This window comes from Prionailurus viverrinus, chromosome B2, assembly GCF_022837055.1.
Source record: "Prionailurus viverrinus isolate Anna chromosome B2, UM_Priviv_1.0, whole genome shotgun sequence".
Taxonomy (NCBI): domain Eukaryota; kingdom Metazoa; phylum Chordata; class Mammalia; order Carnivora; family Felidae; genus Prionailurus; species Prionailurus viverrinus.
Window position 1 is genome coordinate 20,958,259 of NC_062565.1, and position 25,267 is coordinate 20,983,525.

General features: G+C 42.6%; 1 protein-coding gene across 2 annotated transcripts in view; it reads right to left on the reverse strand.

The window, feature by feature from the left end:
- Window positions 1-18,789: 18,789 nt before the first annotated feature.
- RIOK1 (RIO kinase 1) overlaps window positions 18,790-25,267 on the reverse strand; it is a 30,690-nt gene continuing 24,212 nt past the window's right edge. For both annotated transcript variants that reach the window (XM_047858759.1, XM_047858761.1), the window contains exon 17: window positions 18,790-23,990. In XM_047858759.1, the coding sequence (XP_047714715.1) occupies window positions 23,880-23,990 (111 nt within the window). In that variant the 3' untranslated portion in view covers window positions 18,790-23,879. The remainder of the gene's footprint in view (window positions 23,991-25,267) is intronic.

Consider the following 25,267-nt stretch of genomic DNA (forward strand, 5'->3'; position numbering starts at 1 on the left):
AATAATTCCCAACCCTAATAGCTACCTGTCTTAGTCTGTTTGGACTGCTCTAACAGAATACCATAGACAGGGTGTGGCTTATAGGCAATAGACATTTCTCACTGTTCTGGAGGCTGGGAAGTCCAAGATCTAGGTGCCCGCAGATTCAATGTCTGTCCATGGACCGCCATGTTCTCACTGTGTCGTCACGGTAGAAGGGGGCAGGAAGCTCTCTTTTGTAAGGGCACTAATCCCACACATGAGGGCTCTGTGACCTAATCACCTCCCAAAGCCTCCACCTTGTAATATCATCACAATGGGAGTTTGATATTGACATATGAATTTGGGGGGACACAAACATTCAGTCTATGGAACGTTCTTAGAAGAGTCTTACAAGGATTGATTAATTAACTGAGATACTATTAGTTTCTTCCTCTCGGTAGTCCAAAAGAACAGAAACATTTCCTTCAGCAAACCACTGGCATAGGTTTCTATGAAGACTGAATAAGAAGGGACCACTATCCTAACATGGTACCTGATATTTGGGATAATCATTTTGTGATAATCTTTTATTGTTTTGCCATAGTGAAAAAAATAATATATTAGAGTTGTGCATGATTTTAGACTTCATACCACTGTACTGTCTGTGTGATAATCCATCTGTGTGTATTCTTGTACCTCTTTCTTCATTTTTTTTTCTTTTTTTTAAGTTTATTTATTTTGAGAGAGAGCACAGAGAGAGGCAGAGAAAGAGGGAAAGAGAGAGAATCCCAAGCCGGCTCTGTGCTGTCAGTGTAGGCCCGACACGGGGCTCAATCTCACAAACCATGAGATCATGACCTGAGCCAAAACCAAGACTCAGACGCCTAACCAACAGAGCCACCCAGGAACCCCATCTCTTTGTTCACTTTCATGAGTGTCATATTGCATCATATGTGTAAGCCACTTTCCCCATTCTATTGCAGGAAGACATGAAGCTGCTTCTAGTTTAGGGTCATTACAAGCAATGGGTCAGGAACATTCTTATATATGGCTCCAGGAACACAAGTTTCTCTAGGGCAATGCCCTTTGGTAGAACTTTCTGCAATGATGGAAATGTTCTACATCTGTGTTGGCCAATTCAGTGGCCACCAGCCACATGTGGCTATTGGACACTGAAGTATGACCAGTCCCACTGAAGAACTTAATTTTTATTTATTTCATTTTACTTAATTTAAACTTAAATAGTCACCTGCAGCCTAGAGGCAACTATTGGACGGCACAAGTCAAAGAGATATACACAATAGTGGCATTTCATAGTGGTTCAGACCCTTAGCATGTCTGCACATCATTTCCAGAGCTTCCTTGTGGGGAAATAGGTTCAAGAATTCCTTATACTTTTATAAAAAGTTTAGACATTAAGTAGGAAAAAAAGCTTAGGGCGGAGAGCCGCCACCACAGGGCAAAAGCGCCCAAGGTTAGCTAGCGAGACATTATAATGGGATCACAAGTAACTTGTTATACCACCTGCAGGAAATTACTTTCCATCTGGCACCAATATACTATTGTCCTTTGATCACAAACTCCACCTGCCCCCCAGACCCTTTGCTTCTTACACACAAGTTAATGATTACTATCTGATTGTTTTCTTCACATTCACCACATGTGTAAGACACTGAAAGCTCAATAAATACAGAGACGAAACCCCCTGTTTGGGCCTCTTGGTCTCCTCCCGGACATTAGTCTCCCTTGTATTCAATTCTGCGTCTGCTCTCTTGGACAAGAGAGAACTCCAGACTCATAGTCTGCAACACTTCCTAACTGGTTTCCGTGCCATGACCCCTCTGCTTCCCAATCTATTCTGTGCCACGCTGCACTGAATCACCACTTCCGTTAGCTGGTTGCTCCAGCACTGTCACGGTCTGCCTGTGGGATGGGTGCAGGGTATACAACCCTCTGGTACTCAGGTCCATTGTTTCTGGAGTTCCTGAGACTTCAGTGAGGTGATGCATATGATGTCTTTGAGCAGCATACACAGTAAGTGCTCACTAAGTGGTCGCCAACATTACTCTAATGGCTTTACTGATTAAGTCAACATTTCTCCACTCAGAGAAGGCCTTTTCCAACATGGTTCCATCTTACTTCATGTGCCCTCGCTAGGCACACACTGTTGACTGCCTACCCAATGCCATTTCCTCTTTCCCCTTGAGAGAACCCCAAGTGCATCTCAGTAATACATCTTCCTCTGGGTGGTGGCCGTGTGCTTCAGGGGAAGTGGCCCATCCCTAATCCCAAGGGGAGAACCACAATTAGTCCTAGCCATCCTGGACCAGTCATTTGCAGTGCAATGCAATTTGCATGAAAATATGCAAGGAGACCTCTGATAGATGTATTCTTAGCTGATAAAAAGAATAACGGGGAGGGGTGTCCTTTTTTTCTACCTCTGGATATTGTCATGAGAATGCGATTGCTCTGGTGATGGCAGGATAGAGTACCATAAAGAACCGGGTCCTGGATGAAGACCTTGGACTGCCAAGTTATCCAGCCAGGATGGGCCTGCCTCTAAACATGGGTGTAAGATAATGCACTAGCCCTGTTCAGGGCTTCTTTTCAGCAGGTACACACCTGTTGTCATATTTGTTGTCAGCATATTGGAATACGTCTGTGCTGCTTTGTTAATAGCATTGTCCCGAGCCTCCTGAGTGTCTCAGTACCACCCCAGCCCCTCATTCCTCCCCTAGAATTTGCTAGGCTTTCCCTTATCCCTGCAAAATGGGTAAATACTGGCCATAGCAGAGGCCTCCAGGACCCTACTCCATCACCACAGCCAGGGGCCATTCTCGTTATAGTATTAAAATCCATGCTGAAACTGGTATAACGTTAAAAAATCAATTTTGTCTTTATTGTTTACACCACATGGGGCAGGGATTACTGTTACTTGCAACCCAAAGCATGCTAATGGACTCTTTCCTGCCAATCAGAGCAAGCCTTTCTAGGATGGCTCTTTGCCACGTAGCTCAGCTTTTCACCTTCCTACCCCCAAACTAACCCATCCCTTGATCTATTTCCAAGCCATACCCAACCACTCCAATCCGTACAGTTTGCTCCTCACTCCATACGCCTATAGCATATTGCCTATACCACACAATGTGGCTCTTAAAAAGGCTTGCATTATTTCCCAATTGTTCCCTGTAGGAGTACACATGCACGTGTGTGTTTTATTCCATAAGGAAACAGTAACATTAAGGGCAGGAGCTGAAGTATAACCCTTGTCTATCCCCCAGTAGCATAACATCTGTAAGCTTACGATGATATTTAAATTAGAAAAAGAAAGACTCCATGAATAATATGGCTACTGTTGATTCTCATTGGCTATTTATTCACAGGGGGCTTGTTTTTATTTTATATTTTTGGTGGGGGAATGGGCATTTGGAAAATAAATCTAAGGTATACAAGTCAAAATGGACTCTGAGCTCTCAAACCTCCCTTGTGACCTCAGTGCACATTTCATGTGGTCAAAGCCTCTCTAAGAATGCAATATGAAAGATCTATAAACCAGAGCCCAAGGAAGCCTCCAGATAGCGTTTCATTCTGTTGTTCTACTTAAACAAAACAAAACAAAACAAAACCCAACACCACAAAACCCAGAGCAGACTCGCAGGCAGCTAAGAGGCTTGTCAGGGATCTGGGGAACCAACCTTGGAGCAGCCTGGCTGTTCCCCTGGGTCGGCAGTCAAACCATTGCAACTTTGCCCTCAGAACTAGAGCAGAGTGCTGGCAATCACATCTACAGCTTTCTGCTTTCCCCTGGACTTCTTGGAACTGTGACCGAGAGCATCTAAAATCCCTTCAAGAACGGGCACCTGGGTGGCTCAGTCGGTTAAGCATCCGACTTCAGGTTGTGATCTCCCAGTGTGAGGGTTTGAGACCCACATCAGTCTCTCTGCTGTCAGCTTGGACCCTGCTTGGGATCCTCTGTCCCCTTCTCTCTGCCCCTCCCCCACTTGCTTGTGTGCTCTCTAACAATAAACATTAAAAAAAAGATTAAAGTGGGGAGTGGGGGAGAGGGGAAAATGGGTGATGATCATTGCGGGCACTTGTTGGGATGAGCACCAGGTGTTGTATGTAAGCCAATTTGACCATAAATTATATTTATTTAATTTGTATTTATTTATATAAAAATATAAAAAATAAACCATACTCCAACCTAGGGGGAAAAAAAGATTAAAATAAAATAAAATCCCTTCAAGAACAGGCCATGAGAAAGTGGACCTCGTTTCCACATCCAGGGCATAGATTCTGTGAGAGCCCTCCCCTAAGCTGGGGACAACAACCATGGCCAGGAGGAGCCCTGAGGCTCCTTCAAGTGCCTGGATCTCTGAACCTTCCTTGCCAGCTTCAAGGAGATGACCTGATTGATGGAGGGGAGCAGGAACACCAAGAGTGGCTGGAGAGGCCAGACTGCCAAAGCCAAGACTGCCTGATCCTCACCCACCCCCACCCACTTAGGGGGCAAGCCAAGCTGTGTGGGGCTGGCCTCTGTCTGCAGTCTGAATGTCCATAAGCACTGGCTGGGAGACCAGATGGATCCTGCACCACCAATTCACAGGCACTGGGAATCGCCCTCCTCACTGGCCCTTGTTGTCTGCAAACACATGGGTTTCCACTGTGCATGGGCGGTGCCTGGGCTGCCTCCATGTGACCATGGCACACGCCTGGGCAGTGCCCACGCCCGTCCTCCAACGGCAGTATCCAAAGCACCCCTAGTTCATCTGATTCTCCACTCCGCGCCCCCCCCCCCCCCCCCATCTCAAAACACATGGTTGTGGAAAACAGACTCCTGCACTCACTGGGCTGCTGATACCGGCTGGCACGTCACCCATCATGAGGGCCCAGGGGAGGTGGCTGGACCAGAGAGAGTCCACCAGGGCTGGGCCAGGACTCCCTTGGGCTTGAAGATTAGAAGCTGCTGAAATCTCAAACCCGAAATACAGCCATTCAGAGATCTTTTCTGCACTTGCCTTCTTGTCAGGGCTTGTTCTTTCTTTGTTACAAAAATGTTCTCCCTTTGTTAAGATGGTTGAAGGATTTTTTTCCCTTTTTTCTCCAGGACTGCCTTGTCTGCAGCAAGCTGGTCTAGTCAGAGAGCTAGATTTCCACCTTTGTGACACCTTTAGGAACTTGGATTCACTCTGAAGAGCTGTCCCCAGAGAATCCGATCTTCATTGCCCACCCCCTGACTCCAGAGGCAGGAGCATTTAAGCCCACAGTGGCCTATCCCAGGGACTCAGATCCACTCCCCAAGGTCTAAAGGATCTCTGAGAGCTGCTGGGATGGTGAATCCAGCTAATGCTCAGGACTGCTCACTGCCTTTTTGGTGAGGACACTTTCTGCCCTGGCAGGCACAGGCTAAAAGCAGCGAACATAATGTGTACTCATTCGTAAACTGGAGAAGAAACAGTGAAACTAGTTCAGGGTGGAAGGTGAAATCTTAACCAAAAGCGAGCTTTCCAACAAAAGGGAGAGCTACTGGCTTTCTTCCCTTCCACTGAGCTGAGCAATTACATGTGCCAGAACATAGCCATGACCTAAAACAAACAGCCAAAAAGCAAAACCAAAAGACAGCCAAAAGAACCCAACCCATGTCTCTACCGGAGAATCCTAATTAAAACCTGGCCTGCCTGCCCAGAGGAACTCTGGGGTCCCGAGGTGGAGTGACATCCATTGCTCAGTGATTCACAGCCTCAGCCCCACAGCCCACCCTATGGGATGAGCGCACACTCCTTCACCTAACTGGGAAGGCCAGCTTCTCCGAGTCAGGTGCTAGGTGTGGGTGCAAGCTCCCTGAAACAGCTCCACCTTGACCCGGGAGCAGCACACTGAGATCCCATGCCCCACATAGGGAGAGGTTTCCCAACAGGATGAGCAGGTCCTGAGAGCTAACCGACTCCTCCCGCTGTTTTAAGTGAGGGCAGGGCCGGCCCCAGGTAAAACTGTGAAGTCAGTAGTTTGACTTTTGGACTTCTCCACCCTCCCCGTTCTGCAGACTCCTCACTTCCCACCACACCCCTTTGGGCATCCCACTGCCCTCTACCTCATTCAGGTCTGCTCAACAGAAATTAGCCTTTTACAATTTGGGGTGAATATGTCTTGAAATAAAATGCCTCATCTGCTCTTAAAAACTTATTTCCAGGGGCGCCTGGGTGGCTCAGTCAGTTAAGCGTTCGACTTCAGCTCAGGTCATGATCTCGCGGTTCGTGGGTTCGAGCCCCACGTTGGGCTCTGAGCTGGCAGCTCGGAGCCTGGAGTCTGGTTCGGATTCTGTGTCTCCCTCTCTATCTGCCCCTCCCCTGCTCATGCTCTGTCTCTCTCTGTCTCAAAAATAAGACATTAAAAAAAAAATTTTTTTTTTTAATTTATTCCCAGAAGATGGTTGGTTGGTCAGTGATCCCCCCATATGTCAAGGGCTGTGCCATGGACTCCATGACCCCTTGCTCTGGAGTTCTTGGTTTTGAAGTTCCAAATTATCCTGTTTATAAAATAAAACATTCATTTTGGAAGAGGGTGACAGAGCAGTAATGTGGCGCTGCAAGTAAACTTGCATTCAAATTTCCTAGAATTCTGAGGGGAAACCGGCATTGATTATTTCCTACTTGTCAAGCATTGAACTTTCACTGACATTTGATTTCCATACCATCCTCATTTCAAATGAAGGAACAAGTTCAGAAAGTTCAGTTTGCCCATGTTGATCCCGATAGTGAACACTGGAGGTGGAATTAGAACCAGTCAGAATTTGTCTGACTTGTAAGTCCTGTACTTAGGGATGGAAGAGACCTTAGCAACCTCCTGGTCTAGCCTCCTCATTCTGGAGCTGAGGAGAAAAGGGCTTATGTCAAATGGCTTCCCCAAGCTCACTGATCCTCTGCCCAACAGCTCAGGAAATTCAGCCAGGCAACAAGTGTATGTATATATATATATCTGCCCATAGGTTTTTGCTATAATAACTTCTCCCTTCCTCCGAATGGCTTTGCTCTTTTTATTGACAGTATTGCAATGTGCTGCTTACTGAAACCATTTAAAAATTCTTCGTAGATGGGGTATAAATAAAATAAGAAGGAATATCAGATCCTGGACGAGAGTTCAGTTTCTTAATTTAAACGTGGGACCTTTTCAGTTACAGCATGTGGCCATCTACCAACACCTGCATAAGTGTTGACAATACTATACATGAAGTGGCTATCCTACACACACTGCGGCAGTCTTTTAGAACTTCATGTATGCTCCCCTAGTATAGTTCACATTTTCTAAGAAAAATCCTTACCCGGGGCGCCTGGGTGGCGCAGTCGGTTAAGCGTCCGACTTCAGCCAGGTCACGATCTCGCGGTCCGGGAGTTGGAGCCCCGCGTCAGGCTCTGGGCTGATGGCTCAGAGCCTGGAGCCTGTTTCCGATTCTGTGTCTCCCTCTCTCTCTGCCCCTTGCCTGTTCATGCTCTGTCTCTCTCTGTCCCAAAAATAAATAAACGTTGAAAAAAAAATTAAAAAAAAAAAAAAAAAAAAAAAATCCTTACCCTCTATCCTTCATTTTAAATGGAATGGCACCTTTTAGAAACCAAAGGAGAAAAGTGACCAATACTTATTATTTTTTTTTAATAAACATTTATTTTGAACTATGTGACTTACTACATTAATCCTCACTGCAGTATAATGGATACTATTATCTTACAATTTTCAAGCAAATATCCTGCCACACTGTCCTCACCAGCAACAGACTTTAAAACACAATTATGATGGAGGCATCTGGGTGGCTCAGTCAGTTAAGCATCTGACTTTGGCTCAGGTCATGATCTCATGGTTGGTGAGTTTGAGTCCTGCATCAGGCTCTGCGTTGACAGTGCAGAGCCTGCTTTGGATCCTGTCTCCCTCTCTGCCCCTCTCCAGCTCTCACACACACTGTCTCTCAGAAATAAACTTTAAAAAAAGTTAAAAAACAAAAACAATTATGATGGTCCACAAGGGAACCTCAGATTAAACATGGGCATGACTGCCTGGAATATTAATATTACTTGGTGGTCATTTAAAACTTCCCAAAAAAGTTTTTAGCAGGAATTTATTATTAACTAGAAAACAAAATTCACATGGATTTTTTTTTTTTTTTAAGCTAAAACAAGAGATTTGAAAGAAATGTCATGCCTGGAAATAGAGTGGAATGCAGTGTGGGGCCATGCTTTTCTGTCCCAGTGAGTACCTTCAGTAGAAAAGTTTGAGGAGTAAACTAACAAGCTAACAAAATACTGTTAGAAAAAACAAGTATTGGGGCACCTGGGTGGCTCAGTCAGTTAGGCGTCCAACTCTTGATTTCGGCTCAGGTCATGATCTCATGGTTTGTGGGATCGAGCCCCGCATCAGGCTCTGCGCCTGCAGAGTACAGAGCCTGCTTGGGATTCTGTCTCTCTCCCTCTCTCTCTGCTTATCTCCAGCACGTGCACACACACACTCTCTCAAAAATAAACGTTAGGGGCGCCTGGGTGGCGCAGTTGGTTAAGCGTCCGACTTCAGCCAGGTCACGATCTCGCGGTCCGTGAGTTCGAGCCCTGCATCAGGCTCTGGGCTGATGGCTCAGAGCCTGGAGCCTGTTTCCGATTCTGTGTCTCCCTCTCTCTCTGCCCCTCCCCCATTCATGCTCTGTCTCTCTCTGTCCCAAAAATAAATAAACGTTGAAAAAATAAATAAATAAAATAAACATTAAGAAAAAAAGAAAGAAACAAGTATTTAATGCCTCCTTATACTAATTTATTCTTATTTTATTTTATTTTTTTTTTTTTTTAATTTTTTTTTTTCAACGTTTATTTATTTTTGGGACAGAGAGAGACAGAGCATGAACGGGGGAGGGTCAGAGAGAGAGGGAGACACAGAATCAGAAACAGGTTCCAGGCTCTGAGCCATCAGCCCAGAGCCTGACGCGGGGCTCGAACTCACGGACCGCGAGATCGTGACCTGGCTGAAGTCGGACGCTTAACTGACTGCGCCACCCAGGCGCCCCACTAATTTATTCTTAAGAAGCCCCATTTTTCTCTCTTGTATATATTATCTATTATCTATATTTAAGCCAAATGGAATGGCAATTTTACCTTCAGAAGTAATAAATATTCCTGAATATGAAATTTTAAAAACATATTCATATACAAAATTTAGAATTGTCTACCCCACAAAAAATAGGTGCAATTAATTTTAATATATTTTCTTTATACTTATATGTTTAATATATTTATTAAATTATTAAAATATATTTAATATATTTTCCAATATAATGTAGTGCCCCTACCCCTTATCTAGGGGAATATATTCCAAGACCCCTAGTGGATGCCTGAAGCCACAGATACTACCAAACCCTGTATATATAATTTTTTCCTGCACATACACACATAGGATAGTTTAATTTATAAATTAGACACAGTAAGATTGACAAAAACTAATAATGTAGAATAATGATAACGTACTGTGACATAAGTTATGTGAATGTGGTCTCTCTCAAAATATCTTACTGTACTATACTCACCCTTCTTGGGATATTTGATGATAAAATGTCATGTGAGGAGATGAAGCAAGGTGAATGATGTAGGCACTGTGACTTAGTGCTAGGCTGCTGTTGACCTTCTGAGGATATATCAGAAAGAGGATCATCTGCTTCTGGACCACGGTTGACCACAGGTAACTGGAACCACCGGTAAGAGGGAGCTACCGCATGCAAAATATTATCATTGCAACATAGAATCAATATTAAAAAGTGACTAAGTTACTTGACATTCTTTTTTTCATATTAAGTTTTCAGAATCCAGTGTGTATTTTGCACTTTAACGATCCAGCCCAGCCACATGGCAAGGGCTCAGCAGTCACACGTGGCCTGTGGTTACCACCTGATGGCAGCTCTAGAATTCTGAGACCTCATCACTCAAACACTTTCACTTTCTAGAAGAAATTGAGGCCTAGAAAGAGAAAGTGAGTCTCAGCAAGTTAACAGCATGTCAGAGTCCCAATCTAAGGCTCTTCAAACATCTGTTTCTGTGTGACTGTTACTCTTTTCTTGAAGTATGTGTGCTGTTTTCAAGTAAAACAGCTCCTGATTAAATGAACTACAACTTCTGGAAAAATGTTATTGAGTTATTTCTCCAGGAGTTCTTTAAGAGGATTAGTTCAAAGATCTGCCACCAAACATGCATCTGCCAACAGGATCCATTCATTTAATCCTTTTCTAAGGGGAGCGTAGAGATGAACTTGACCAGTGTAGCAGAGTCTAAAAGTTCTGGCGATCAGCAGCCTAAATGGCCATTGATACAGCTTGTAGGACATGTTGATAATCAGAACTCAAGAGCACACCTCCCTCTAGAGGAGCAAACATTATTACAAGGACAATGAACACAAAATTAAAATGGCACACAGTAAGAAAAAGTTGCCTTGAGATTATGATTCATATAAAAAGCAAATCTGCCTTGAATGGTAACTGGCACCTTAAACCCATTTATTGTACCTTGAATAAACAAACTCTTTTAAGAGATGTAATTCTAGCCTGGTCCCTTGGTCTTTTTAAAATCACTGATGTGCTACACTTTTTAAAAATAATGGAATTGTAAAGAAGAAAATCTAAGACTACCTGGTCTGACTCCCTCAATCCACAGATGAAAAATCTCCCCCCAGAGGAAAGTGGCTTACCCACTCCTCCAGCCAAGAGAGAGATTGGGCTAGTGGCTCCTTTAGCCCCTCAAGCAAAGTTTGACAGTGTTTACATGCTGGGGGAGCAGGAGACAAGCTCCCAACATGACTGCCAATGTTGGTACCATTTAATGAAAAACCAGGTTAGGCAAGACCAAATATGTAGTCAACAATCATGCCAATCTCCTGGGGATGGGGTATTCTTTTATGCCCTGTTGAGGGAACTGATCAGGATGGTGCCTCACTGTGGTAGTTTCTGAGCTTCTCAAGTGAGCAGAGGTCTTGTTTAAACTCAGAACCATCCTCTATTTATTTATTTAATTAATTTATTTAGGTTCCATGCCCAACAGGGCTTGAACCCATGACCCTGTGATCAAGACATGCAGGGCGCACCTGGGTGGCTCGGTTGAGCATCCGACTTTCGGCTCAGGTCATGATCTCGCAGTTTGTGGGTTTGAGCCCTGCATCAGGCTCTATGCTGACAGCTCAGAGCCTGGAGCCTGCTTCAGATTGTGTGTGTGTCTCTCTCTCTGCCCCTCCCCTGCTCATGCTCTGTCTCTCTCTGTCTCAAAAATAAACATTTTTTTTAAAAATTAAAAAAAAAAAACAAAACTGAGCTGAGATCAAGAACTAGATGTTTAAGAGGAGGGGCCCAGATGGCAGAGCAGCATGGAAGTTTTCTGTTTCTCTCATCCCTAAAATGTAGCTAGATCAACACCAAACCATCTTGCACACCTAGAAAACTGATCTGAGGATTAACACAACAATCTGCACAACCTGAACCACAGAATTTGGCAGGTAGGTGGCACAGAGAGGTGAACTGGGGGAGAGAGAAGCCATGGAGGGTAGGGAGCTATTTTTGCTTGCAGAGAAAGGACAGACACAGAGGGGAGAGTACTGAAAAAGCACTGCCCCCCAAAGCAGCTGGAGAGAGAGAGAAAGAATGGAAACACCCATAAGGGACTAAACAAGAAAAGGAGAAAGGAGAGGGTTTAAATACCATTAGGACTCTATAAACAGGGCAGCACAGAGTCTGAAACTCTGCAGCTCAATACCTGGCGGAGTCCTAGTGGGAAGGGTGAATCCCCAGGAGCAGATAGTGAGGTCTGAGGGTTCCTCAGGCCATACAGGGAGAGGCAATTCCCCTGCTGAGAGGACATTTAGTAGAGGCTGTGCAGCCATCCCATAGGCAAAGGTTCCAGTGGGCCCCAGAAAAGTGCCATGTTTGCTGGTGTTGGTACAAGGACGTTAAGGGGGAAGATTGACACCAGATGTGTGTTGTGATTTACCATAATCCCTGAAATGCTGCTGCTACAAGATCCCTCGAACTTCTTCTGGGGTGGGCTGGCACCCAGCCACAGTCTCTGGGCATCTGTAGCAGCACAGTTGCACGAACATTCCTCAGGGCGGGCCGGCACCCAGCCGTTGCTCAACGAGACCCTCCCCCAGAGGGTCAGAGTAGGTCAAAGCTGCAGGGCCCTCAGAAGTGAAGGGTTTAGAAACACAGACCCATCTGAGATAATACTCAAGAGGGAGGTGCCACCTGGCAGGCTGATAAGTTGGTCACAGACAGTGTAGAAGTGGGAAGTGGATGGAAGCTAGAGACAAAGGAGAGGTACTTGATTGCCGGTTGGGGAGAGCACAGAGTTCTGATACTAGAGACTAGGTAGCCGGGTGATGACATTTTCACCCCTCTTGCGCATGCACCTACAAGCGTACATGCGTCACAGCAATTCAACCCAGTAAACTAAGCAGCAACATCTAGCAGAGAATGGAGCCGTTACATCAAGCTCTGTCCAGCTGTGCCAACCGTGCTCTAGAGGAACACAAGTCTCTCCGCCTGCTTAGTTTATGAACTATAAAGTACTTCATAGTTTGACTTCTAGGGGAAACTGGATGTAATTTCAATTGTATTTCATTCTGTTCACTGGTCCATCTATTCAATTTTTTGTCTTTTTCTTTTCGTTTCTTATTTGTGAATACATAAAGAGAAACTTATTTTTATTTTCCATTTTTTTTAAACGTTTATTTACTTTTGAGAGAGAGAGACAGACAGACAGAGCACGAGCGGGGGAGGGGCAGAGAAAGAGGGAGACACAGAATCCAAAACAGGCTCCAGGCTCCAAGCTGTCAGCACAGAGCCCGACACGGGGCTCAAACTCACAAACCGTGAGATCATGACCTGAGCCGAAGCCAGACACTCAACCAACTAAGCCACCCAGGTGCCCCTATTTTCCGTTTTATAAAAAGATTTTTATTTAATTTTTTATACTAAATTTATTTGTTTGTAAAATTTTTAATTCTATTTTGCTTTCATCATTTCATTTTATTCTATTTTATTGTATTTTTTTAAATTTCAAACATTTTCCTACTTTTTCTTTTCTTTCCCTTTTTTCTCTATTCTACCAAGTTTCTTTCAACAACCAGACCAAAACACACAGGCGGTAGCATCCTTTGCTTGATTGTTTTGTGTAGTTTTTAATTTTTATTTTATTTTATTAATTCTTTTTCTTCCTCCAAAATGATAAAACGAAGGAATTCACCCCAAAAGAAAGAACAGGAAGAAATGATAACCAGGGACTAAATCAACACAGATACAAGCAAGATGTCTGAACAAGAATTTAGAATCACGATATTAAGAATACTAGCTGTGTTGAAAAAAGTATAGAATCCCTTCCTGCAGAGATAAAAGAAGTAAAATCGAGTCAGGATGAAATTAAAAATGCTATAACTGAGATGCAATCTTGAATGGCTGCCATGGCTGCAAGGATGGATGAAGCAGAGCAGTGAATCAGCAACACAGAGGACAAACTTAAGATGAAGAGAGAGAAACAGGGGTAGAAGGTTTATGTAAGCAAACCAGAGCAGAAAACTTTCCTAATCTGGGGAAAGACACACACATCAAAATCCAGGAAGCACAGAGAACTCCCATTAGATTCAACAAAAACTGACCACTGACAAGGCATATCATAGTCAAATTCACAAAATACACAGACAAGTAAAGAATCATGAAAGCAGCAAGGGGAAAAAAAAGTCCTTAACCTACAAGGGAAGACAGATCAGGTTTGCAGCAGACCTAACCACAGAAACTTGGCAGGCCAGAAAGGAGTGGCAGGATATATTCAATGTGCTGAATCAGAAAGATTTGCAGCCAAGAGTTCTTTACCCAGCAAAGCTGTCATTCAAAATAGAAGAAGAGATAAAGAGTTTCCCAAACAAAAACTAAAGGACTTCATGACCACTAAACTAGCCCTGCAAAAAATTTTAAGGGGGACTCTCTGAGGGGAGAAAAGACAAAACAAAACAAAAAAGACCAAAAGCAATAAAGACTAGAAAGGACCAGACAACACGACCAGAAACTCCAACACTACAGGCAACACAATGGCAGTAAATTCATCATCTTTCAGTATTCACTCTAAATGTCAATGGACTAAACATTCCAATCAAAAGACAAAGGGTAAAAGAATGAATAAGAAACAAGATCCATCTATATGCTGTTTATAAGAGACCCATTTTAGACCTAAAGACACCTTCAGATTGAAAGTAAGGGTATGGAGAACCATCTATCATGCTACTGGTCGAAAGAAAGCTGGAGTAGCCATACTTATATCACACAATCTAGATTTTAAAATAAAGACTATAACAAGAGCTGAAGAAGGGCATTATATCATAATTAAGGGGTCTATCCAGCAAGAAGACCTAACAATTGTAAACATTTATGCCCCCAATGTGAGAGTACCCAAATATATAAATCAATTAATCACAAATATAAAGAAACTCATTGACAACAATACCATAACAGTAAGGGACTTCAACACCCCACTTACAGCAATAGATCATCTAAGCAGAAAATCAACAAGAAAACAATGGCTTTCAATCACACATTGGACAGGATGGACTTAACCAATATATTCAGAACATTTCATCCTAAAGTAGCAGAATACACATTCTTCTCGAGTATACATGGAACATCCTCCAGAACAGAACACATACTGGGACACAAATCAGCCCTCAACAAGTACAAAAAGATTAAGATCATACCATGCACGTTTTCAGATGACAACATTATGAAACTCGAAATCAACCACAAGAAAAAATTTGGAAAGACAACATATACTTGGAGACTAAAGAACATCCTAGCCAATGAATGGGCTAACCAAGAAGTTAAAGGGGAAATTAAAAAGTATATGGAAGTCAATGAAAATGTTAACACCACAGCCCAAAAACTCTGGGACACAGAAGGCAGTCATAAGAAGGAAGTATAGAGCAATCCAGGCCTTCATTAAGAAGGAAAAAAGGTCTCAGATATACAACCTAATCTCACACCTTAAAGAGCTGGGGAAAAAACCAGCAAATAAAACCCCAAACCAGCTGAAGATGGGAAATAATAAAGATTAGAGCAGAAATCAATGCTATCAAAATCAAAAAACCAGTAGAACAGATCAATGAAACCAGGAGCTGGTTCTTGGAAAGAATTAACAAAATTGATAAACCACTAGCCAGTTTGATCAAAAAGAAAAAGGAAGGGACCCAAATAAATACAATGAAGAATGAAAGAGGAGAGATCACAACCAACACCGCAGAAATACAAACAATAATAAGAGAATAAAACGAGCAATTATATGCCAATAAGTTGGGCAAACTGGAAGAAATGGACAATTGCTAGAAACATATAAACTACCAAAACTGAAATAAGAAGAAACAGAAAATTTGAACAGACCCATAACCAGTAAAGAAATTTGTATTAGTAATCAAAAATCTCCCAAAAAAGAAGAGTCCAGGACTGGATGGCTTTCCAGGGGAATTCTACCAAACATTTAAAGAACATTTAAAGAACATTCTTTTGAAGCTGTTCCAAAAAACAGAAATGGAGGGAAAACTGCCAAACCCATTCTATGAAGCCAGCATTATCTTGATTCCAAAACCAGACAAAGACCCCACTAAAAAGGAGAACTACAGACCAATTTCCCTGATGAACATGGATGCAAAAATCCCCAACAAGACACTAGCCAACCAATCCAACAATACATTAAAAGAATTATTCACCACGACCAAGTGGGATCCATACCTCGGATGCAGGGCTGGTTAAATATCCACAAAACAATCAATGTGATACATCACATCAATAAAAGGAAGGACAAGAACCACATGATCCTCTAAAAAGATGGAGAGAAAGCATGTGACAAAATACAGCATCCTTTCTTGATAAAAACTCTCAAGAAAGTAGGGATAGAAGGATCATACCTCAAGACCACAAAAGCCACGTATGAAAGACCCACCACTAATATCCTCAACGGGGAAAAACTGAGAGCTTTCCCCCTAAGGTCAGGAACGTGACAGGGATAGCCACTCTCACCACTGTTATTAAACACAGTATTGGAAGTCCTAGCCTCAGCAATCAGACAACACAAGAGAATAATAGCCATCCAAATCAGCAAGGAGGAAGTCAAACATTCACTCTTTGCAGATGACATGATACTCTATATGGACTGCTAGAATTGATCCATGAATTCAACAAATTCTCAGGATATAAAATCAATGCACAGAAATCTGTTGCATTTCTATACACTGATAATGAAACAACAGAAAGAGAAATCAAGGAATCAATCCCATTTACAATTGCACCAAAAACCATAAAATACCTAGGAATAAACCTAACCAAAGAAGTGAAAAATCTATATGCTGAAAACTTTAGTAAGCTCATGAAAAAACTGAAGACACAAAAAAGTGGAAAAATATTCCATGCTCATGGATTGTAAGAATAAATATTGTTAAAATGTTGATCCTACCCAAAGCAATCTACATATTCAATGCAATATATCAAAATAACACCAGCATTCTTCACAGAGCTAAAACAAACAATCCCAAAATGTGTATGGAACCAGAAAAGACCCCAAATAGCCAAAGCAATCTTGAAAAAGAAAACCAAAGCTGGAGGCATCACAATCCTAGACTTCAAGATGTGTTACAAAAATCACCAGGACAGTATGGTACTGGCACAAAAACAGATACTTAGAACAATGGAACAAAATAGAGAACCCAGAAATGGGCCCACAAATGTATGGCCAACTAATCTTCAACAAAGCAGGAAAGAATATCCAGTGGAATAAACACAGTGTCTTCAGCAAGTGGTGTTGGGACAACTGGACAGCAACATGCAGAAAAATGAACCGGGACCACTTTCTTGGAACTAGAGTGTATTATGTAAGCAAAATTAGAGAAAGACAAATATAACATGATTTCACTCATATGTAGAATTCAAGATACAAAACAGATGAACATAAGGGAAGGGAAGCAAAAATAATATAAAGACAGGGAGGGGGACAAAACATCAGAGACTCAAATACAGACAACAAACAGAGGGTTGCTGGAGGAGTTGTGGGCAGGGGGGTTGGGCTATATGAGTAAGGGGCATTAAGGAAGACACCTGTTGGGATGAGCACTGGGTGTTATACATAGGGGATGAACCACTGGAATCTACTCCTGAAATCATTATTGTACTATATGCTAACTTGGATACAAACTAAAAAAAAAAAAAAAAAAAAAAAGAGTTGGACACTTAAGTGACTAAGCCACCAAGGTACCCCTCAAGTCAGAACCATCTTTTAAAATAAATTTATCTTAAAAACTTTGTCTATTCAGTCTATATTTTAGAAAAGATGATAAAATGTGTAAACACAAACGTTGGTTTCAAAGATTCCCATTGTTACACATTGTGGTGATTGAAGAATTCATCAGTCAATCCAATTTTGGCTGAGCACTTTGGATAATGCTCAAATGGTGTCACATGGTCAAAGTCAAAATATCAATCTGGTTTAAAACCCATGAGTTCCAGGGACGCCTGGGTGGCTCAGTCGGTTAAGCGTCCAACTCTTGATTTCAGTTCAGGTCATGATCCCATGAACCGTGAGAATAAGCCCCAGCGTTGGCTCTGTGCTAACAGTGCAGGAACAGGCTTGGGATTCTCCCCCCACCCGACACCCCCGCCACTCCCCTGCTCTCATGCACACATGTTCTCTCTCAAATAAATATTAAAAACAAAAACCCATCAGTTCCACTGACTTGAGTGCCACAGGGGCAGTGCTATAGCCTACAGACAAAGCTCGGGTCAGCCACTTTAAAGTGGACACCGCTGGTCAGGGTAGGGCTAGAGAGGGTACAAAGAAGTCCACATCAACTTCTACTTTTCATTGTTATGAACATGAGGGGTGCATCCAATTGATGTAATACCCTCATTTTTGTTTAAGGAACACAACCTATCATTCACTTAAATATTTATGGAGCATTTACTATGTTTCAGACAGCATTCTAGGTGCTGGGATACAAAACTGAACAAAGGTAAAAATCCTTGCCCTTATGAAGCTTACATTCTAATCAGAGTTTTGGAAGTGAGCGAAGACACGTGATATACAGAAGTAAATTCAATATCCAAGTAAGTGAGTTAGAAGAGCTCTAGAAAAATAGTGCAAAGGTAATAAAGAATGTAGGGGCCTCAGGGAAGTGGGCAGACAGCCATGCCAAACAGTGGTTAGGACAGGGCACTCAGAAGGTGGCATCATATTTTAAAACAAGGATCAGGTTCAGCAGAACTAAAGGTTCCATCAGCCTTTGTTCTTTATACAGGTTCTCCAACTGCACCCTACTAGTGGCATCTGAATTTCAGACCCAAAAGTTCATTTCAAGTGACACCAAGCGAGTCCAGGACCAGTAGGCATCACGATTCTGCCTATACCGACTTTATTTGGCCCACATGGTTAAACCTTGATGCTCAGGCAAAAACAGTTACTTAAAAATAATAAGACAAGTATATAGACACTAAGTGACAAGCCCTGTTTTTAATATGCTTTAAATCATCTTAAAAAACACTTTTATGGAAACTTTTATACATAGAAATAGAGTAACACAATGAATCCTATACACCCATTACTCTCAGCTTTAGCACTCACTAATGTTCTGATCTTGTCTTGTCTACTGCAGGGATGGGGATAAAGATGGAGTATTTTCAAGCAATCCCAGACATCCTATTTGTCTGACCCATAAAGTCTTCAGTCCACACAGAGCACAATTTTTAAAATGGAACAATACCACCCTCATATCCAATAAAATTACAATTCCTTCCTATCATCATCGAATACCTACTCCATTTTAAATTTATTCTGTTTGCCTAACAAACAAACAAAAAAAGCCCATCTTCTTACAATTGATTTGGTCTAATCAGGATCCAAACGACGTCCCCAGCATTGGCATGCATGCCTCTTAGATTTCTTTCACTTTTTGCAACAGTTCTTCTTCCTTTTTCCCTGACAGATATTCTGACTCTGGATTTGGATGACTGATTCCTCCCAGCCTCAGTTAATCCAGCCCCTGTGTGCTGTGTATTTCCTATAACCGCTGACCACATCTGGAGACTACCTGGATTCAGGCTCAGTGGCTTCTGTAGGAGGCAAGATACTTCACAGGTGGCTGTGTTGCGCTTCTTCCTACTCCACAACAGGAGCGCCCACGTGTCTGGCTGTTCCACTTTCAGTGACTGAGCAATGGGTCTAGGCATTGAAGGCCTGATCCACCCCTCACCAAGCTCTCCTCAGCATCCTTCACAGGAACTCTGTGAGGTGGGCCCCACTACTATCTCCACAAAGGTCGCCGCATCTGTCTACTTCATGGCATCAGGTTCTGAGAACCTGAAGCCGCCAACACCACCAAGGCTTGGCCTGCACCTGAGCTCAAATAGATCCCTTCCCTTTCTAAGTCCTGAAACACTCCCACGGGGCCTTTCAGAACTCGTTGTCAGACACCAAGAGCCTTGTGTCCTCAGCATCTCCTCTGAGGGTTCCCTTTTACTTACTGCATTTAAACTCTGGCTCTCCTGGGGGCACTGCTCGACCTGCCACCCTTAGTTTCATGTCATCAGACACTGCTCACTTCCCCTCCAAGTGGCAAGCATCGGTGCCACGCCCTCCCTGGCTCACTTCCCTTCTCTCCCTGAAGACTGAAGGAGGGCTCCTACAGACACTCTAAAACTAGGCCTGTCCTAACACAGATGGCCCTGCCATGCCCTAGCCTCAGTTCCTTGGCCTTCCAGCCTTCAATGCTTTTGTCTGTTACCCTCCCGTGGCCACTCCCACCCATGGCTGCACCGCAGATATGTCCAAGGGCAACTTTCCATTAGTATGACCTTAAACATACCTTTCTCTGGCCTCCTCTGTTTTTCCAACTTCTGCACTCTAGTAGTATCGTGACTCCAACAATTCTTTGGCCCCAAGGACCTACCACTTTTTCAACGACAAATCTAGAACCCCATGATGGTCACATATAGTGGTTACACAGGTTAAAAATCTCATCCAAAGAGGATGAGGTTGATCAGCCTTTAAACAAAACTACTACTAAACAAACAAACAAAAACTACTAAGTAGCACTCATGAGACATGGAAGAGTCTCAGAGAGCTACAAGTAGCTCTGTTCACACACTAGATGACCCCCTTACCGTTCTGGGTGGCGGGAGGGGGAATGAGGACAAAGATTATGTGGCTGTGTGGTCACTCTAGCTGTAGGACAGCTACCTTCTCACACTCATGGCCTGCCAGCACTCAAAGCACGATGTGCAGTGACACAGAAGATGAAGGAAAGCTGAAAACCAAAGTCAAGAATTCCACCAATTCAGGTCTTGGTTCCTCAAATTCAAGTCCAGAGGTTTCCATAACACTATCAACTGGAACCAAGATGCATGGAGAACACAGGTGCAAGAAAGGCATCTTCTCCTTCGGAAACTAGCTTAGATGATTTGATACCCAGCATTCCAATTTGCCCTGGGGCATTTACAAAAGTCTTTATGTCTAAGGCAACACAAACCCAAAGGCTACAGAAGTTAAAAACTGCAACCAAAATGTAGGGACTGTGACAACTTAATCCGATTCAAAACACAGCATAAAGAGCTCTTGCTTAATGATTACCCATGGTTGAAAGCTGTGTCCATCTGATGTGCTCATAAAACATCTTCCTGGGAAACTATACTTTGAGGAGATGCTGATCAGTGCAACTCTTTCACCATGACAAAGTAACCCCCAGAAGTCAAGGTAGAACTCTGAACGGGCATGGTCTCTACTTACTGTGTGTATAAACAACTAAAAATTAGAAAACCTGTCAAGCTTTTGAAAACAAAAAGATTTTAATGTCCTCCTTTGGAGCCCATGACGTTTGAGATGTCCTTAAACCGAATTTTTTCTTTTACCAGGTTTTAGAACTTTTCAACTCTTCATTTGCCAATCCAAAAGACTAATGAGATCACAGCCACAAAACAGGATAGGCCCACTACCAAGAAACAGCAAGCTGCTCACACTGAATTCAACAGAACATTCTTGAAAAGGAGAGACCATCTGAAACAACCCTTTGTACCAAACCAAAACGTTTTCCAACCTCTTGAGTCCATCTTCATCAAGGAGAGAGAAAACTGAAGGAAATCTGATGCCAGCACAGAAACCTGGGTTTCCTACTTGTCAGACTGAGACAAATAGTGCCACCATAGTTCCTGTCTTTTTGCTGCAAGGCCGTGCTCAAATGCTGGAGCATCTGGGCCTGTGCAAGTTCTGGTCCCAAACTGCTTCATCACAGGAAGGATGACACCTAGAGTAGCCCTGGAGATAGCTGTGACTTTGTGCTTCAAAGAAATTATCCAAATTTCTCACAGTACACTTTTAGAAAGTACATTATTTGAAAGGATTAAGTATCAACAAAATATGACAGGAAATCAGATACACGTACAATTGACAAAATTATGTACCAGCCTTTGAGTCAAAGACCCAAACCTCATCCCTCCAGATGGAAAGTAACTGTACAACCAATAATCCATGGGCACTTAAAACCTGTCAGGCACTCAAAATTCAATTGCAACTGAAGTCAGCAAATAGCTCTAGAAGTCTGCCTAAGAAGAGACTCCTTCTAAGCCTTCTGGTGAGAAAGACAGGAATGGGGACATACAGTTTCAGACAAGTTTGCCAGGAATATTACCAGTGGCCCACAAATCCAAACAGGGAAACAGCCTATCAGCAAGACAGTTATTAGAAAAATGTTCCTCAAATTAGAATCTACTCCCCCCCTTGTTTAAAGTAGGTTCCATGCCCAGCGCGGGGCCCAAATTGGGGCTTGAACTCACGACCCTCATGCTTAACCAAGCTACCCAGACACCCCCTAGAATCTCCCTATAGTCCCAAATTTTGGTATTTTACAAGCCACTTCCTCCTGGAAGCAATGCAAATGAGAAGGAATTGTCCCTGTATCTTGCTGACACTACTTCTGCCCAAGAGAAATTGATTCCAAACTTCATAATTACATTAGATTCACCAAAAGATAGCACTGAGAAACTTGGCCCCTTCAAATACACCCTGTCAGAGAGTAAGACCAAACAAATACAACATAAGGAAGATCCTGAAGATAAAACCCTCAAAGGTGTATAGAATTGTTAAGTCTGTTTCTGGTTTCCCTTTGGTTAATTGTAGAATATTTTAGAGGGGCTGTTGTATTTCACTGAATTACATTTTGCATTTTGAACTTTTTGAAGTCAGGGAGAAGATCGTATGAACATAATAAATATGATCTAATATTTTAAAAGCTTAGTTGACCACCCCCACTAGCCCACCAACCTTCAAACAAGCAGGTGCAAGCTTCAGTTTAAGGTAAACTAAGCTTATTTGTAGCAACTGTTTCTGATGCAAGGGCTAAAACAGACATTTCTAACATAAAGTATATAGTAAAAAGTTAAAAATTAATTTCTTTTGACCTTTGTGCTTTGTTGCAATGTAAGCTTTTATCTCATCTCTTACCCCCAAAACCTGCTCCAGCCACATTCCTTCCCAACACAGGAAGTGGCAACTCTAACAGTCTCTCAGTTGCTTGGGTCACAAATCCTGAAGTCATCCCTCACTGTCTGTCACACGCCTGATACATACTCCCCTCAGCACATCAGGGTTGCTCCACTTTGTGTTACACCCAGAATCCCACTTCTCTCTCCAAGTCCACTGCTACCATCCTAGACCGAGTCATCACCATCGCTCACGTGGGCTACCACCGTAACCACCCACTGGTCTCCCACCCTTGCTTCCTACTCAGGACTCCACAGAGGCTAGAGAGATCAAGATCCTCCCAAAACCCAAGTCAGATCATATCCTTCCTCTGCTCAAAACCTTCTAATAGCCTGGCACCATCAGATCTCCTCTTTCTCAGTTATGGGAGTCTCTTGTTTCTAGAACTTTCAGGCACACTTCTGTCTCAAGGCCTTCCCACCTGTTGTGCCTGGAATACCCTTCTCTCTGAATATGCACACGACTCACATTCTTAAAGTATTTGCTCAAAGGTAGCTGCTTAGTGTGGACTGTTTGACAATGGCAGCCTCCTTCCTCCCCAGGAGTTCTCTCTTTTCTGCATCCTTTCTCTCCACAGAATTCACCACCTACTCAGACACTGTTTTTTATTTACTTGTTTAATGTTTTCCTTTCAAAATGTAAACTACCTGAAGGTAGTAATGTTTTGGTTTTGTTTACTTCTGTATCCCTAGCACCTGAGCCACTCAAATATTTGATGAGTGAATGAACAGGCCAAACAGCAGAGTGTGAAACAGCTTACGAACTGGGATGTCTGAACTCAAAAGAGTATCAGAGATGATGCATAAGTGCATCACAAATGAGCATCAATGCATACCTCACGGTCGTTAACAGTTGCAGTGAATGATTATGTCAACAGCCATGTGAATTCTCTTCGAAGGGAAACTCCCTTCTACAGAAACCGTGGCCCTGTGATCAAATGATTTCAGATGGGTCTCTGGCATGTACAAACAAAGCAAATACAATCTGCCAAGTCTGTCCAAAGTGCCTTTACACTTAAAGACGATTAGTGCTCATTACATTGTAACATTTATGATGCCTCAAAAAACACACTGCAGGAGAAAAAAATACATATAAAAATAAAATTGTACAAAGTTCTTCATATAGTTGCTTAAATAAATCCTCTGTCAATACCACACAGAGGCAGTGACTGGGTCTAGATAAGAGAGCTTAGAGCTTTTTACATAATTAGATGAGAACACGTAACTCCGTCTTCACGACACTGCCGTGATAACCTCAGTTAAAATCAGTAGCACGTCCTCAAGACGCAGCTCATAGCTCACAGCGTGGGTGAGAAAAGTGACAGATGGTAAATTACTCTTATGTTGTGGCGTTCTGATTCTATTTGCCCTTTTTCATCCTGGCAGTCTTCTCCTTTCTTTTTTTCACATGTTTTGGAATTTTGTTTTTTCTTTTCTCTCTCTGGGCTTCCTTGACCATCTTTTTTCTTTCCTGTAAAAAAACAAAAATAAACTAAAAGAACCTGCAGACTTCATTTGTTCAGGATATTAACTTTACTATTACAACTAAATAAAAAAATATATGTGAAAAGATAAAAGTGAATATAACTAGATGAAAATGATTATGATTTGGTAGTGAAATTTCATTCGAAATTTGTCTTTGGAGTTTCTTAACAGAAATTTGCGGGGCACTTGGGTGGCTCAGTTGGTTAAGTGTCTGACTCTTGATTTTGGCTCAGGTCATGATCTCCCGGGTTCCTGGGTTCGAACCCCACATCAGGCTCTGCTCTGACAGCATAGCACCTGCTTGGGATTCTCTCTCTCCCTCTCTCTCTGCCTCTCCCTCACACTCACTCTCTCTCTCAAAAATAAATAAACATTAAAAAAAAAACGGGGTGCCTGGGAGGCTCAGTCGGTTAAGCGTCCGACTTTGGCTCAGGTCATGATTTCACAGTTCGTGAGGTCAAGCCCTGCATCAGGCTCTGTGCTGACAGCTCAGAGCCTGGAGCCTGCTTCGAATTCTGTGTCTCTTTCTCTCTCTGTTCCTCTCCTGTTTACACTCTGTCTCTCTCTCAAAAATAAAGACTAAAAAAAAAAATAAAAACAAAAAACAAAAAACAACCCTGAAGACCGCCAGGTGCACCTAGATTAGTCAGTCGGTTAAGTGACTCTTAATTTCTGCTCAAGTCATGATCTCAGGATCCTGAGATCTATGCCCAGCATGGAGCCTGCTTAAGATTCCCTCCCTCCCACTCTCTGTCTCTTCCCCCCATCCTCAGCTCCTCTCCCACACCCTGTCTCGAAAAGAAAAGAAAAGAAAAGAAAAGAAAAGAAAAGAAAAGAAAAGAAAAGAAAAAAGAGAAGAGAAGAGAAGAAAAGAAAAGAAAAGAAAAGAAAAGAAAAGAAAAGAAAAGAAAAGAAAAAAGAAAGAAATTTGAAGACTGCCAAACAGAAATATCTGGGAGGATTATTAAATGTTTGCAATTAATTTTCTTCACAAGTTTCATACTCTAAGAGAAATAAAGGTTGGAAACAGACTAAGCATTTCTAGTAGACTGAAAGAGAAAATTCTGTGCACATGAGCTCGGTATGTCTCTCAGAAGTCTTAGGACCCACATGTTGTAAGGTTTAAAGGATCAAGCTAAGAATGAAGAGTAACATTTACACAGCAGTCATGTATCATTCAGTCAGTAGTGTCTCTTGTCCATGGCTAGGAGTGGAGTAAGTCTTTTAGATCCTGGCAACACTTGGCAGGGCTGCAAATCCCCT